The following is a 14,374-nucleotide window of genomic DNA, read 5'->3' as shown; positions in this document are numbered from 1 at the left end:
AAGCAAAACGCTTAGATAAGTGTAGGTGCGCAAAACACAATGATATATTGATCAGTAATTTATGTGTTCTGTTCATTTTGATCCTGCATTTCAGAATAATCGACTACAGGTGTTCAAATATGGTGATGCTAAAGTTGTAAAAAATCGGGTAATTTGCATTTGTTGAAATAACAGTGAAGAGATTTTTTTTTGTTTTATACGAAAATCTGGTCTCTTGGTTAATAACCGCTTTATATGTTACTAAATAAACTTCTTAAATTTAAGTGTTTATAGCTAGACCCTTAAATACATTTAAATTATAAAGAGGTTGAATTGAGCTAGCCTAGAGAAGAACTTAGCTAATAAGAATCTTTCTTATTCCTTCTGGCTGTTTTGTGTTCTGACTTTGTTGAAGAGTAATAAGCTTTTAACAGTCTTTTTTTTTTTTTTAAAGATTTTATTTATTTGTCAGAGAAAGAGAGCACAAGCAGGGGAAATGGCAGGCAGAGGGAGAGGGAGAAGCAGGTTCCCTGCTTAACCGACTGAGCCACCCAGGTGTCCCAACTTTTAACACTCTTAAATGTGGCCAATCCTGTTAAATAAGACCCTTCACACATTCTCATATTTCTTTCTTTAGAGAATTTATCGGTGTTCTCGTGTATATTGGTAAAAAGTGAAGAGTGAACTAAATTGTCCATAGTTTATATCAGAGTTTTTCTATACTGATTCTACTTGGCTTTATTTCCTAAACCTCTTGTATTTGTTGAATATGGGTCACGCTTTTCTTAAGTCATTTCTAAAATTTGGGGCTTATGTTTAGCTAAATTATGTAGAGCTGGCTGCAAGTTTGAATAATTTTGTTGCTTCATGCAGAGTGGTTACCGCTGTAGTTCATAAGTGTAATTATAAAAATTTTGATTCATTTATCTGGTACAGATGATTAGTTTTCTCTTTTCCAGCTCTTAGGATTATGGGAACACAAGGAAAATGGTTCTAAACTTTTGCTTTCGTAGAGGAGTCAACTCTCAACTGTTTGTGTTGTCTTACTTTTTTTCCTTATTTATTTTTTTTAGCTATCCTTGGAGGCATTTTTTATTTTTTGAACATTTTTAGCCATGGTGAGCTACCTCCTCATTGTGAACAGCGCTTCCTCCCTTGTGAAATAGGCTGTGTTAAATATTCTCTCCAAGAAGGTATTATGGCAGATTTCCACAGTTTTATAAATCCTGGTAAGTAGAGTGAGTAGATGCTAGATCTTAAACAGTATGCATTTTATCTTGACTTTATTCAACAGGATTTGTTTTCTTAAGGGCTGATGTATTATTCTTAAAGTGTAATAAGACTTCGTCGTAATTGGTTGAAAAATTGTTAAGAAATAGGTGTTTACACAGTTTTTTAGTTTAAGCTTTTAATCTCAAGGAAACATTAGAGTTGGGTGGGTAGTATGACTGAAAAATAGATAGCCTGTTTGCTTACCTGTGGCCTTACATCTTGGAATTTTCTAAAAGCTTTTTATGCCTTTGCTCTTTTATTTCTTTAACCCAAACTTCACCTTGGAGATCACTAGATTTTAACCTGCTGTTGTTTTATAACTTTGAGCAAAGTTCCTAACCTTTCTGAACTTACTAGCTTATCTGTAAAGTGGGACTAATATGTATCGTTGGCTGCTCTAAGGAGTACGAGAGAAGGTGTGAAGATAGCCTGATACGTAATAGTGTCTCAGATGTTCTCAGGAGCTCTTCTGGCTGTTCCACCCAGCAAACCAAGTAGGGATGAAGACCTAGGATTCCATTAGGTTCCCAAGGACCAGTATACCTTTAAAGGCAAGTAGGAGAAACACATAGGGAGGCGAGTGAAGGGGTAGAGGTTGGGGAAAGAAGAACTTCATCTTTCATTTTGTCAGTTGCTTTAAAATTCATTAGAATAAGCCAGCACTTTTTCTTGTGTTTCAGTGACAGAGAAACTAATCATCCTACTCACACTTGTGAGAGCTGCTGCTTAAGATAAATTAAATAACTAGTTTTCTTCATATGGTTGTAAAACATTAAAAAGATTGAATTTGGAGACTTTTTTTTTTTTTTGAGATCTACGTACATGAGGCCCTATGTTAAGGGCCTCATGGACCCCTAGCTAAGACTCCTTAAGCAAGTTTTCTTTACTATTTCTTTTCCATAAGGAGTAACTTCCTTTTTAAAGTAGTTTATTTTTTTATTTTTTATTTATTTTTTTTTTTTAAAGATTTTATTTATTTGAGAGAGAGAGAATGAGAGATAGCACGGGAGGGAAGAGGGTCAGAGAGAGAAGCAGACTCCCTGCTGAGCACGGACCCCCGATGCGGGACTCGATCCCGGGACTCCAGGATCATGACCTGAGCTGAAGGCAGTCGCTTAACCAACTGAGCCACCCAGGCGCCCCTTTTTAAATTAGTTTAGACAATATACCAAAATTCTTTAAGAGTCATCATTCCTTTGGTTTAAAAAAAAATAAACCTCTATGAAAGTTTAAATTTTTTGTATTTTCACATAGCAATAGCCATTACCTACCTATGTTAGGACTTGGTCATCCTATGGCATATGGCTGTAGCAAAACCAGACAGCTGCTCTCAACAAAATATTTTGTATTACAGGTGAAATTCCACGAGGATTTCGGTTTCATTGTCAGGCTGCAAGTAAGTATAAGGGAATGGGATAGAATAATAGGCATTGAGTGTGTATGTACCTGGTTAAGACTTCCTGCTTTACATGGACACATAAAACATAAGTTGGGGGAAGAATAACATCATTGTTGGAGAATCTTCATAGAAATGGTAGGTGGTGTATGTGATCCTTAAAAAATTTAAAATTAAATGGACTTGTGGGATACCAAAGGATATGACTGTATACCTAAACTCTGAACTAAAGTCTTCTACAAACTAGGTTTTAACCAGTTTCCTCTGTGATTAGAATGAAAATCATGATAATAGTTTTATTTTTTATTTACATTCAAAAGTGTCATTGTTTTATTAGTTTTTTTTTACTTAAAAATGTAGACAGCTAGCCTATAGAAGTGTTTTGAAATTAGAAATAAGCTTTTCAAATCTGCCATAACAAGCAGCTATTTTGTTATATTTATAATGCTGTTCTTTATAAATGAGAATAATATTTTAGAGTCCCTTTTGGTTATGTCCTTTGAGTTTTTTCCAGTCTTAGTGAAAAATATATACTAGACTTTTTTTGTTTGCCTGGGATCAGGGCAAACAAAAGTAAGGGCGAATTTTTTTAGTTGGTCCCTTTATAGCTTTGAATGAGAAACATAATACAGAAGAGGAATTCTGTTGTAGATTTTGAAGTATGAACCTAGCTAATCTCCTCACGTGTTACATCATCTGAAGTTATTAACTAAATAGGTGGTAGTAAGACAAAAATAGAAACTTAGCTGGTGAATTAACTTCTTTTTTACTTCACCTGTTTCTGGTTTGTTCATCGGTTGAGCGCATTGGAATCCCTGCTGTCTGCCAGACTCTCATTTGCGAGCATGCCACTGGCCTTACTGTTCATTATTTTGGTTCTGATAAATACTTGATTTTTAAAAAGTTTTTAAGGCTTCTTTTTCCAGCATTTTCAAGTTAACCAAGTTAACAGAAACCTATTAAAGACTCTAGGAATGTTTTCTTAATTTATTTTTCAAACTAATTGAAATTGAACACAATTCATTCAGGAAAGCTCATTGGTGAGCTGCTTTGGAGCTCACCAATTTAGACAGGTCTTAAATTGCCAATTTGGTAACCCTGGGAAGTGTGCCAATTAAAGAAGATATATGACTATTAGAGTGATGGCTATGTTGACATAACTAAAAATGCTTATGCTGCTGTAATCAACCTGGTGCTTAGGAAAAGATCATGGTTCATAGAGGAATACACTGAAGCAGACTTACATGTGGATGCAGAGTGAGTAGAAGCTAAGGAATGTGCGTGTAGATCTTTCAGATGCTCCTGTGCTAAGTCAAAGTGAAGTGAAATCAAGTGAATACTTCATGGATGGGCATGATGGTTTAGCACATTACAATCAAAGAATTTCAAGTTTGGAAGAGGTATTGATATGGAATCTGTTGATTTCCCTATCCTCACTGCCATGTTTTTCTTGGAGGGGGTACTTCAGGTTCTGTAAGAGTTTGTGGGGGTAGGAGGTCTTCGGTCCTTCTCATTCTCCCCCACTTTAACCAGCGGAGTTCTGATTCTGTCCATTTTACTGCTTAATTTTCTTGAGAGAAGTTCTGCTTTAAAACAAGCAAAGCTTTGAGAACTGCTTTCAGGTTCCTATACAAAAGGTCTATCGGCTTTTAAAATCTTCATACACAAAGAACGTAACATTGACTTAAGGTATAAAGAACATTCATGAACAGCAGTGCATTCCCCAGTCAGCAGAAGAAATAAGGGCAGTGTGCTATCATTGAAGGTCATTATATCTCTCCTTGATTGCATCCCCCTCCCTCTTTATAAGAGAGACACTATTTGGAATTTTGTGCTAATCATTTCCTTTCTTAATAGGTTTATTGTGAATACATTTTTTTTTTTGAGAGTATGCATGAGCAGGGGTTGGGAGGATGGAGGGGAGGGGCAGAGGGATAGGGAGAGAGAATCTTAAGCAGGCTCCATGCTCCATGCTCCACTTGGGGTTCAAACCCACGACCCTGAGATCATGACCTGAGCTGAAATCAAGAATTGGACACTTGGGCCGCCTGGGTGGCTCAGTCGTTAAGCATCTGCCTTCAGCTCAGGTCATGATCCCAGGGTCCTGGGATCAAGCCCTGCAAGGGGCTCCCTGCTCAGTGGAGAGTCTGCTTCCTCCTCTCCCACTCCCCCTGCTTGTGTTCCCTCTCTTGCTGTCTCTCTCTGTCAAATAAATAAAGTCTTAAAAAAAAAAAAAAAGAGTTGGATGTTAACCAACTGAGCCACCCAGGCATCCTGTGAATATATATTTATTTAAATTATGTATTTAATTTTGCTTTTTTTTTTTTAACTTTTATATAATTAACATTGAGTGCTTCTTTCGGTACCTGTATTCTCCTTCACTCAACATTACCTTTTCCCAGTTTTTCTGTTGGATTGTCCTTTACATTGGTTTGTGGAATTTTATTATGTATCTGATTTAATTGCAGACTTAATTGCAGATTGATTTAATTTGCAGATACCTATTTTCAGTTTGTGCATTATATTTTTTTATTGTCATTATGGTGTCTTTTAATGACTAAAAGTTTTTATTTTTAATTTAGTAAATGTATCAATCTTTTCCCTTATGTTTTGAGGGGTTTTAGTGTCTTATTTAAGAATCCTCTTTTACCTGAAGGCCATAAATGATAGTTTTTATTGTTTTGTTTTTCATATCCAAGTTCTTAATCCACCTGGCATTGACTTGTGTATGGTGTGAAGTAGAGATTTTTTTTATTTTTTTCCCATGTGGATAATTAGTTGTCTCAGCATCATTTATTCAGTAAGCAATTTGTTCCTCAGTATGTAGTGCCACATTTCTGTTGATGGCTGGGTCTTTTTGATATCTTTTATTTTGTTCTATTGGTCTACTTGGTTTTTGGTACCCATACCAGTAAACACAATATTTTAATACTTAGGCAAGTTCCTTGACTTTGTTTTGGAACATCATCGTTATTTGACCCTTTGCTCTTCCATACAATTTAAAGTCAGAGTATCATGCTTTACAAAAAGCTTTGTTGAAATTTAGATTGGGATTACCTTTAAATCTTCAGATCATTTTGGAGAAAACGGACAGCTTCATGATATTCTATCAGTGAACAGGAGTCTACTTATTTTTTTAGATCTGTAATGCCTTATAATTCTTATAATTTTTTTCACAATGATCTTAACATCTTGTTAAATTTATAGCTTATAAATTTTATTATTTATAAGTGATATCTCCTAGAATTATATTTTTATTTACTTTTGTATTTTAGTTTTATCCAGCCATTGCTAAACTATAACTCTTTTGAGTTTTTAGTAAATTTCTTAGTCATATCTGTGAAATGACCTCTTTCTAATCTATATATTTTTTTTATTTAAAACTTTAAAAATTTGTTTTAGGGTGCTGGCTAGGAACTCTAGTTTCTAATGTTTCCCCATTAGAGTATGCTGTTTGCTGTGCTTTTTGTTTCTTTTTTCTTCTCTCATTTTTTGTATGCACTCTTGATCAGGGTTAAGTTCCCTTCTATTCCTAGCTTGGTTAGAGATACCAGTTGTACATTTTAATGAGTGGTTTTTCTGTGTCTCACTTGATTTGTGTCTTTTGTTCATTTGGTAATTTGCTAATGCTAAACCAACCTTAAATTCCAGCAGTAAACCCAGTATAATCAGTACATAGCTCTTAAATTGCTGGATTTGGTTTGCTCATATTTTCTTTTAGGATTTGTGCAGTTATGTTAAAGACTGAGATTTATCTTACCTAATTTTGTTACCAGGGTTATTTTGCTGTCCTAACATGGGTTAGAGAATGTGTCTTCAGTTTTTTGAATTTACCTTTGGTTCTTTATGGTTTTGCAGAAATTATCAATGTTTTTTTATTTTCCTGAACATTTAAAGTCTTATGTCTGATAACCCTATTATAGAGATCTTCTTTATGGATCTGTTGGTTATCTTGATGTTCAGTCAAGTTATCAGAGCTCTTCATATTTCTGATTATTTTTGAGTGCTGAACAGTAGATAGGAAAACTTGTTATTCCTCTCCAAAAAATATTTATGATTGATTCTGGCAGAAAACCGCTGTCACTAGCCATCTCAGAGTACCATAGTCCAATTTCAGAGATTGAGATAATACAAAATTGGGTTCAGACATTTTAAGAGTCCCATCTATTTCTCATTATCTGTAAAAAAAAAAGGGGGGGGAAAGGTAGATTACCACCAAAGGGCCATCTGTGAAATTTGTAATTGACTTGATAGCATAAACAATGGAAGCCAGAAGACAATGGTATATATTAAGTATATAATTAAAAATTCAAGTAATACTGGAGTAATATTTTTTAAAAGATTTTATTTTTAAGTAATCTCTACACCCAACATGGGGCTTGAACCCACAACCCAAAGACTTAAAGAGTCACATGCTCCACCGACGTAGCCAGCCAGGTGCCTGTAGAGTAATATTTTTAATTCTTACAAGTCTAGGTCTGTTGAAAACTGCTCATTTTCTCAGAATCTAAATCTCCTCTTCCAGAATTGGTAAATGCCCAAATTACCAATGAACCCAAATGCCAGAATGAAGCTCTCTAGCATTTCTTCCTCTCCAGGATTTTGGACCCCTAATTCCTTGCTGCTGCTTTATCTCTGCAGTGCTTTCAGGCAGGTGTTTCATTTGTTCAGCTTTTCTCTAGTCTGTCATTATCAGAAATTAAACTCTTCTGTATCCTTTTTTATAACTATATGCTGAAATTTATAATTTGATCCCCTCAGATATAAGTATGATTATTTAAAATCTGTGCCGAATAACTTCAGTAGCTGGAATACTTTTGGATCTCTTCCTATCAAATTTGGTTTGGGTTTCATTCTTCTTTCTTCATGTATCTGGTTATTCATTTTTTTTTAAAGATTTTATTTAAATGACAGAGACACAGCAAGAGAGGAAACACAAGCACGGGGAGTGGGAGAGGAAGAAGCAGGCTTCCCATTGAGCAGAGAGCCTGATGCGGGGCTCAATCCCAGGACCCTGGGATCGTGACCTGAGCCGAAGGCAGACGCCTAATGACTGCGCCACCCAGGCGCCCCTGTACCTGGTTATTCATATAGACTGAAAAAAAAAATTTTTAGTGTGACAAATTTATTGGTATTTAAGATTTATTTTAGGGCAGGAAGGAGGAGAGAGGGAGAGAGAGAATCTTGAGCAGACTCCCCACTGAGCTTGGAGCCTAACATGGGGCTTAATCTCAGGACCCCAAGATCATGAACAAAGAAATCAAGAGTTGGACACCTAACCAGCTAAGACACACAGGTGCCCCAAATTTATTGGCATTTTAGTAAAGACATTGATCTCAGTCGTTTCTCTCCCATCGTGACCCTAGATTAATATTTCATTTGAGTCCAGAAAAGAACATGTAGGAAAGGGATGTTATTTTAACGTAAACAGTAAAATGGACAAAAGTGGAAAGTTTGCTTACATTAAAGCAAGTTAAATTCACGTATCTTGATATAATTAAATCATGTAAGAACTAATAGTTCTATATACATTTCCATTGTTTGGGGCTTACTCTAAACTTAAATGCAAATGAACAAAGTGTTAGGGATAAATACAGGTTCCTTCTCTATTACCTTTAAAAGAGCCCAGCCAGTAGTTATCACCAATAAAATAGTCTGAAGCTGCCTCCAAATTAAGCACCGCAGGAGGTTTCAAGGAAATCATTATACTGTTATGTTTCTTTTATCTGTGTCTCTGCTTGTAAAGATGTGAAAAATCACATGAAAAAATTTCATATACAAAAATTTTTTTAAAACCCTATAATACATAGATCTGACAAAGTATATGTGGTCAAAGATCCCATAAGACATGTTTAAAGATGCATTTTCTTTTACCTTCAGTACCTAAGCTGTACTTTTGAGAGGCCATTGATTCATATGTATACACTTCGAATCCTATTACTGTGCTAAAATAAGAATTTTTATTAAGTCCAAATCAAATTCACTTTCACAAGTTAGTAACTTAAGCTTTAACAGAGTTGCAGAAAACATCATTCTCCTTTTCATCTTCATACAATGTTGCTTTTTTGGTTCTACCTTTAAAAAAAAACCCAGCCAAATATTTATTATATGTACATTTAAATTTTTGATGGTGGCCTGTATTTGAAAAGAGCTCCATTGTGATTTGCCTCAGGATCTGGTAGAAATGCTTACAGGGACTAGCTAATAACAAAAACCAAGGGAAGCACATTCAAAATACTGATTTACTTTGGTAGCAAATGGTCTTTGAAGACCAATGAAGGTAGACAAGACCCATTAAGGTGAAGTGGACTATTTCAAATACTCAACAATTTACATGAAATTAAAAGTTTTTTTAAAGAGCTAAGCATCTATACCAACTGATAGCAGTGCAGTACCTTGTTCATGATGACTTGAAACAAAACAAATGCCCATTAGGAAAAAAGCTGTATTTTAATTTAATATATTCCAGTAACATTTTCCTCCCAATACAATACTCCCTCTCTATAAGGCTGTTCCTGGGAGCCAGAGAGTTTAGATTAATAAGGGAGTTAAGACTAATTGCTTGCAGTTTAAATAGATGATAACTTTTTGCCTCCCTTTTAATGTGCTAATAGTTGTGTCTAAAAAAATACGCAATTCTTAGAAAAGTACCATTTCTGATTTTTTTTTTAAATTATCTGTAACCTTTTGGAAACTAATCACATGACACTACAAAATTAGCAAATGTGAAATCTGAATACAAAACATAAATTAACTCTAATTTCAAACTCTTATTTATTAGAGTACCACCACCCAATCTTAAAAAAGAAAAAAAAAATTGTGGCTCCAAGGATATTCTTTTACCCTTCTTTAAAAAAGGAAACTATTCCTTTTAACTTTACACCCACGCCATCCTCCAGTTTTAAAACACATCATTTGTCTTGGTCGTGGGCATTTCTGAGATGAGATTTTATATTTCGCTCCCATAGCTTCTGGTTATCAGAGAAACCATGCTTTCCTTTATTGAAGGAGTTGGGATGTAGATGTATCCCTTCCAGTATTCTTCATTCTCGTCTTCGGAGGCATTTCCTTTGTTTCACTGTCTTCCTCTTCATTAAAAGCTGCTGCTACTGAAAAGGTTTTTGGAGCAAGAGTTGAAACCATTTTTTTAGGTTTATTTGATCCAAGTTTGATGGATATGGCTGAGGCTTTCTTTGTTGTCTGACTACCTATGGCAAATCCAAACTTGGAGATGTTTGTAGGCTTTGTTGGGAAGTCTGCAAGCTGCTTCTTCAGCAGCTTGCTTCTCAACACTGCGACTGGAACTTTCCCCTCCATTACTCCAGAGGCTCCAGCTTACCTTGGCTTCTCAGGCCTCTCCTCTTCCATCTTCCTGTCCACTATTTTCCCTGCCACGCTGGAAAAAAAAAATTTTTTTTTAAAGTAATTTGGGGCTTATAACGATGTTCCCTTCATCCAGAGCGGATTTATGTTTGCTTTTGCTAGATAGCTGGGGACCTAGCAAACCAGGTCCCAAAAGCTGTCAAAAGCACACTTCTCAGCTGTTCAATTTCCTCTTCTGGAATTAGCAAATAACTGCAGGGGGAAAACTGCCCCCAAAGCTAGGCTCTCTGGAGAGCCTCTCTGGATTTCTGTATTCTCTTGCATCTGGATCTAATAATTTCTTGCTACTGTGTGTGCTCTTGATATCCTCAGGTATTTTAAATTTTTGTGGGAGGTTGGTCTGAATTATTTGGTCCATTTTTTTTTTTTTTACTGGAAGTGGAAATCTTAATCCTACAACCTTTTAAACAGCAGTCATTGCTGTTAAGTTCTCCAGCCTTATATGTATAAAACAGATTCATGAAAGGTAGATGGGAATAATGAAAACATATAGAGGCTTTTAAATCTGGGTTTGAGTCCTGACTCCCATTGTTTGCCAACTATTAACCTACTGTGCTAACTTCTGTGATTGTCAGTTGTGTCTTCTCTAATATGTGTATATCCCCTATCTCATAAGATTATGGGATAAATTATATAAAGTACCTAACCATAACTAGGCTTGGTACAAGTGCTTAAATATGAGTTACCCAGTACTGTCTTCCTGAACTACTTCCTTACCCACTTCGTAATATTTGTCTTGGTCAAATTTTGAACTCCTTTCTCCTTTTTATTCCCTTCAGGTGATTCTAGTCACAAGATTCCTATTTCAAACTTTGAATCTGGGCATGACCAAGCAACTGTGTTACAAAACCTTTATAGGTTTATTCACCCAAATGCAGGAAACTGGCCACCTATCTACTGCAAGGTAATTTCATTGTAAGAATTTTTTTTAAGGCATTCACTTAGATACTGAAAGATCCATGAAAGGTATCCAAAGAAAGTAAGTTTGCTTGTATGTTAGCTGTATGTGTTAAAACATGTTCATTCTGAATTGTTTTGAATGTGATTAGGTATAATAATTCCTGTGGTTTTATAGGGATTCTGAAGACTGCAAAAGCTGAATGTATTTCTACTTTGATCTCATGTTTTTAGTTTCTCCTGCTGAAATATCTTCTCAGTATCTTTTTACTCTGAAGAAAGGGTGTCCTAATCTGTACACACCCATCCTTCTAAGTAAGATCACTGTTTATTCAGAACTGTTTTTGTAGCTATCTCTTGACCCTCTTTTGTAATCTTTAGAGCCTTTATTCTTTATTTTGTCTAAATTCTTTTAGCTAGTAGTTGAAGAACTGGGTTTTAACCTTACTATTTTAGTGTAACCATGAACAGATTACCTTATATTTTTCTGAACATTGGTTTCTTCATGTGCCTACCCTAGATTTCCCTTGCTTTTCAGAGAGTCTGTTAACATTGCTTTATAAATGTAACTGGTTATTAGGAGCAGTAGTCTTTTAAAATACATGCTGCTCTTTTTTATGGTTCTCATTTAGTTGTCACAAACTCTTTAGTCTTTCCCTTCCTGCCACCCCCACCTCCCCAGTTTGAAAGGACAGCAATTGATTAAAATTAACTCAATGTAGGAGAAAATACAAGTAATTTTTTTCTCTTCTCCAGTCTGATGACAGAGCCAGAGTCAACTGGTGTTTGAAGCATATGGCAAAGGTATCAGGTAAGTAAAACTAGGTCACTGTTGAAGTGCATTATAATAACTGTATTTCCATTTTGGTACACATGTTCTATGTGCCTAAATTCAGTAATTGTTTGTCTTTTTCTGTTTACCTATGGAAGAAATCAGGCAAGATCTAGAACTTCTCACTGTAGAAGATCTTGTAGTGGGGATCTACCAGCAAAAGTTTCTTAAGGAGCCCTCTAAAACCTGGGTTCGGAGCCTCCTAGATGTGGCCATGTGGGATTATTCTAGCAACACAAGGTATGGTGATTTTGTGATAGTGATTTTGACTTTTTGAACTGAGAAAATATGGCAGGATTAATTTTTCCTTTTTGATCAAGAGGCAGTATTTTCCTATGAAACTTTGGAATTATTATTTCTTTGAATAGTAAGATTCCATTGATTGTCATTTTGTCTACAACTAGAAACAAAACACTACCAAATAACTGACATGGTGCTTTATCACTTAGAATTTTTGTACCGATGAAAGAATATATTTATTTAAAGACATTTTATTACATAGGATTCTTAGACTTACATATAAGAAATACATAAGTGAAATAAATTGAAAGTATTTTTTGTTTTCAAATAATTTCATGTTTATGAAAAAGTTGCAAGAATAGTACAGAAATGTCCTATATAACATTCTTTCAGATTCCCAAATCGTTAATACATATTCTTGTAACTTTCTTTCAAGATGTATATACACGGTTTCTTTTTCTGAACTACTTGAGAGTAAGTTGCTGTCATGATGCCTTTTCTTTCCTAAATATCAGTGTATTTTTCCTAAAAACAAGAACATGTATATTAACACAATAAAATTATCAAAACAGGATATTGCCATTGATACAATACTGTTGTCTAATTGGAAGGTCATATTCATATTTTGTTAGTGTTCCAATAATGTCTTTTATAGCAAAAAAAAAGAGTCTAGTCTAGAGTCCAAGACAGGACCACATGTTGCACTTAGTTAATTATGTTTCTTTAGGCTCCTTTAATCTGAAATAGTTTCTCAGTCTTTGACTTTGTTTTGTTCTGTTTTTTTCAAGTTTTTATTTAAATTCCTGTTAACATACAGTGTAATATTAGTTTCAGGTATGGGATGTAGTGATTCATCACTTAACTTAAAACACCCACTGCTCATCACACATGACCTCCTTAATGCCCATCACCTGTTTAACCCATTCCCCACCTACCTCCCTCTGGGAACCCTCAGTTTGTTCTCTATAGTTAAGATCTTGTCTCCTGGTTTGCTTCTCTTTTTCTTACCCCCTATGTTCATCTGTTTTGTTTCTTAAATTCCGCTTATGAATGAAATCATATGGTATTTGTCTTTCTCTGACTGACTTATTTCACTTAGTATAATACTCTCTAGCTCCATCCACGGTGTAGCAAATGGCAAGATTTCATTCTCTTTTTTACTATGTTCAATTAACCAACATTACAGTTTTTGATGTAGTATTCATTAGTTCATATAAGACCCAGTGCTCATCACCACATGTGCCCTCCTTAATGCCCATCACCTAGTTACCTCTTCCTCCCTCCCCCTCCTTTCTGTAACCCTCAGTTTGTTTCCCAAAGTCCAGAGTCTCTCTCATGGTTTCTCTCCCTCTCTGATTTCTTCCCATTCAGTTTTCCTTCCCTTCCCCTGTGGTCCTCCATGCTATTGCTTATGTTCCACACATGAGTGAAACCATATGATAATTGTCTTTCTCTGCTTGACTTATTTCAGTTAGCATAATACACTCCAGTTCCATCCATGTCCATGCAAATGGTGGGTATTCATCCTTCCTGATGGCTGAGTAATGTTCCTTTGTATATATGGACCACATCTTCCTTATCCATTCATCTGTGGAAGGACATCTTGGCCTCTTCCACAGTTTGGCTATTGTGGACATTGCTGCTATGAACATTGGGGTGCAGGTGCCCCTTCTTTTCACTACATTTGTATCTTTGGGGTAAATACCTAGTAGTGCAATTGCTGGGTTGTAGGGTAGCTCTATTTTTAACTTTCTGACGAACTTCCATACTGTTTTCCAGAGTGGCTGTACCAGCTTGCATTCCCACCAACTGTGTAAGAGGGTTCCCCTTCTCCACATCCTTTCCAACGTTTGTTCTTTCCTGCCTTGTTAATTTTTGCCTTTCTAACTGGTGTAAGGTGGTATCTCATTGTGGTTTTGACTTGTATTTCCCTGATGGCTAGTGATGTTGAACATTTTTCCATGTGTCTGTTAGCCATTCGTATGTCTTCCTTGGAGAAGTGTCTGTTCATGTCTTCTGCCCATTTCTTGACTGGATTATTTGGTTTTTGGGTGTTGAGTTTGAGAAGTTCTTTATAGATCTTGGATACCAGCCCTTTATCTGTAATATCATTTGTAAATATCTTCTCCCATTCCATGAGTTGCCTCTTAGCTTTGTTGACTGTTTCCTTTGCTGTGCAGAAATTATCTTGATAAAGTCCCAAAAGTTCATTTTTGCTTTTGTTTCCCTTGCCTTTGGAGATGTGTCTAGCAAGAAGTTGCTGTGGCCGAGGTTGAAGAGGTTACTGCCTATGTTCTCCTCTAGGATTTTGATGGATTCCTGTCTCACATTTAGGTCTTTCATCCATTTTGGGTTTACCTTTGTGTATGGTGTAA

At 35.7% G+C, this 14,374-nt stretch overlaps 1 protein-coding gene across 1 annotated transcript in view; it reads left to right on the top strand.

The window, feature by feature from the left end:
* The window catches only part of MAEL (maelstrom spermatogenic transposon silencer), a 38,327-nt gene that overhangs the window by 2,191 nt on the left and 21,762 nt on the right, over nucleotides 1-14,374 (top strand). Inside the window, exons 4-8 of the mRNA XM_027612306.1 lie at nucleotides 1,053-1,208; nucleotides 2,606-2,647; nucleotides 10,810-10,934; nucleotides 11,684-11,738; nucleotides 11,858-11,999. Coding sequence (XP_027468107.1) covers nucleotides 1,053-1,208; nucleotides 2,606-2,647; nucleotides 10,810-10,934; nucleotides 11,684-11,738; nucleotides 11,858-11,999 — 520 coding nt within the window. The remainder of the gene's footprint in view (nucleotides 1-1,052; nucleotides 1,209-2,605; nucleotides 2,648-10,809; nucleotides 10,935-11,683; nucleotides 11,739-11,857; nucleotides 12,000-14,374) is intronic.

This window comes from Zalophus californianus, chromosome 10, assembly GCF_009762305.2.
Source record: "Zalophus californianus isolate mZalCal1 chromosome 10, mZalCal1.pri.v2, whole genome shotgun sequence".
NCBI lineage: Eukaryota > Metazoa > Chordata > Mammalia > Carnivora > Otariidae > Zalophus > Zalophus californianus.
The sequence above is the reverse complement of the archived record's forward strand: the minus strand, read 5'-3'. Positions and strand labels throughout refer to the sequence as shown.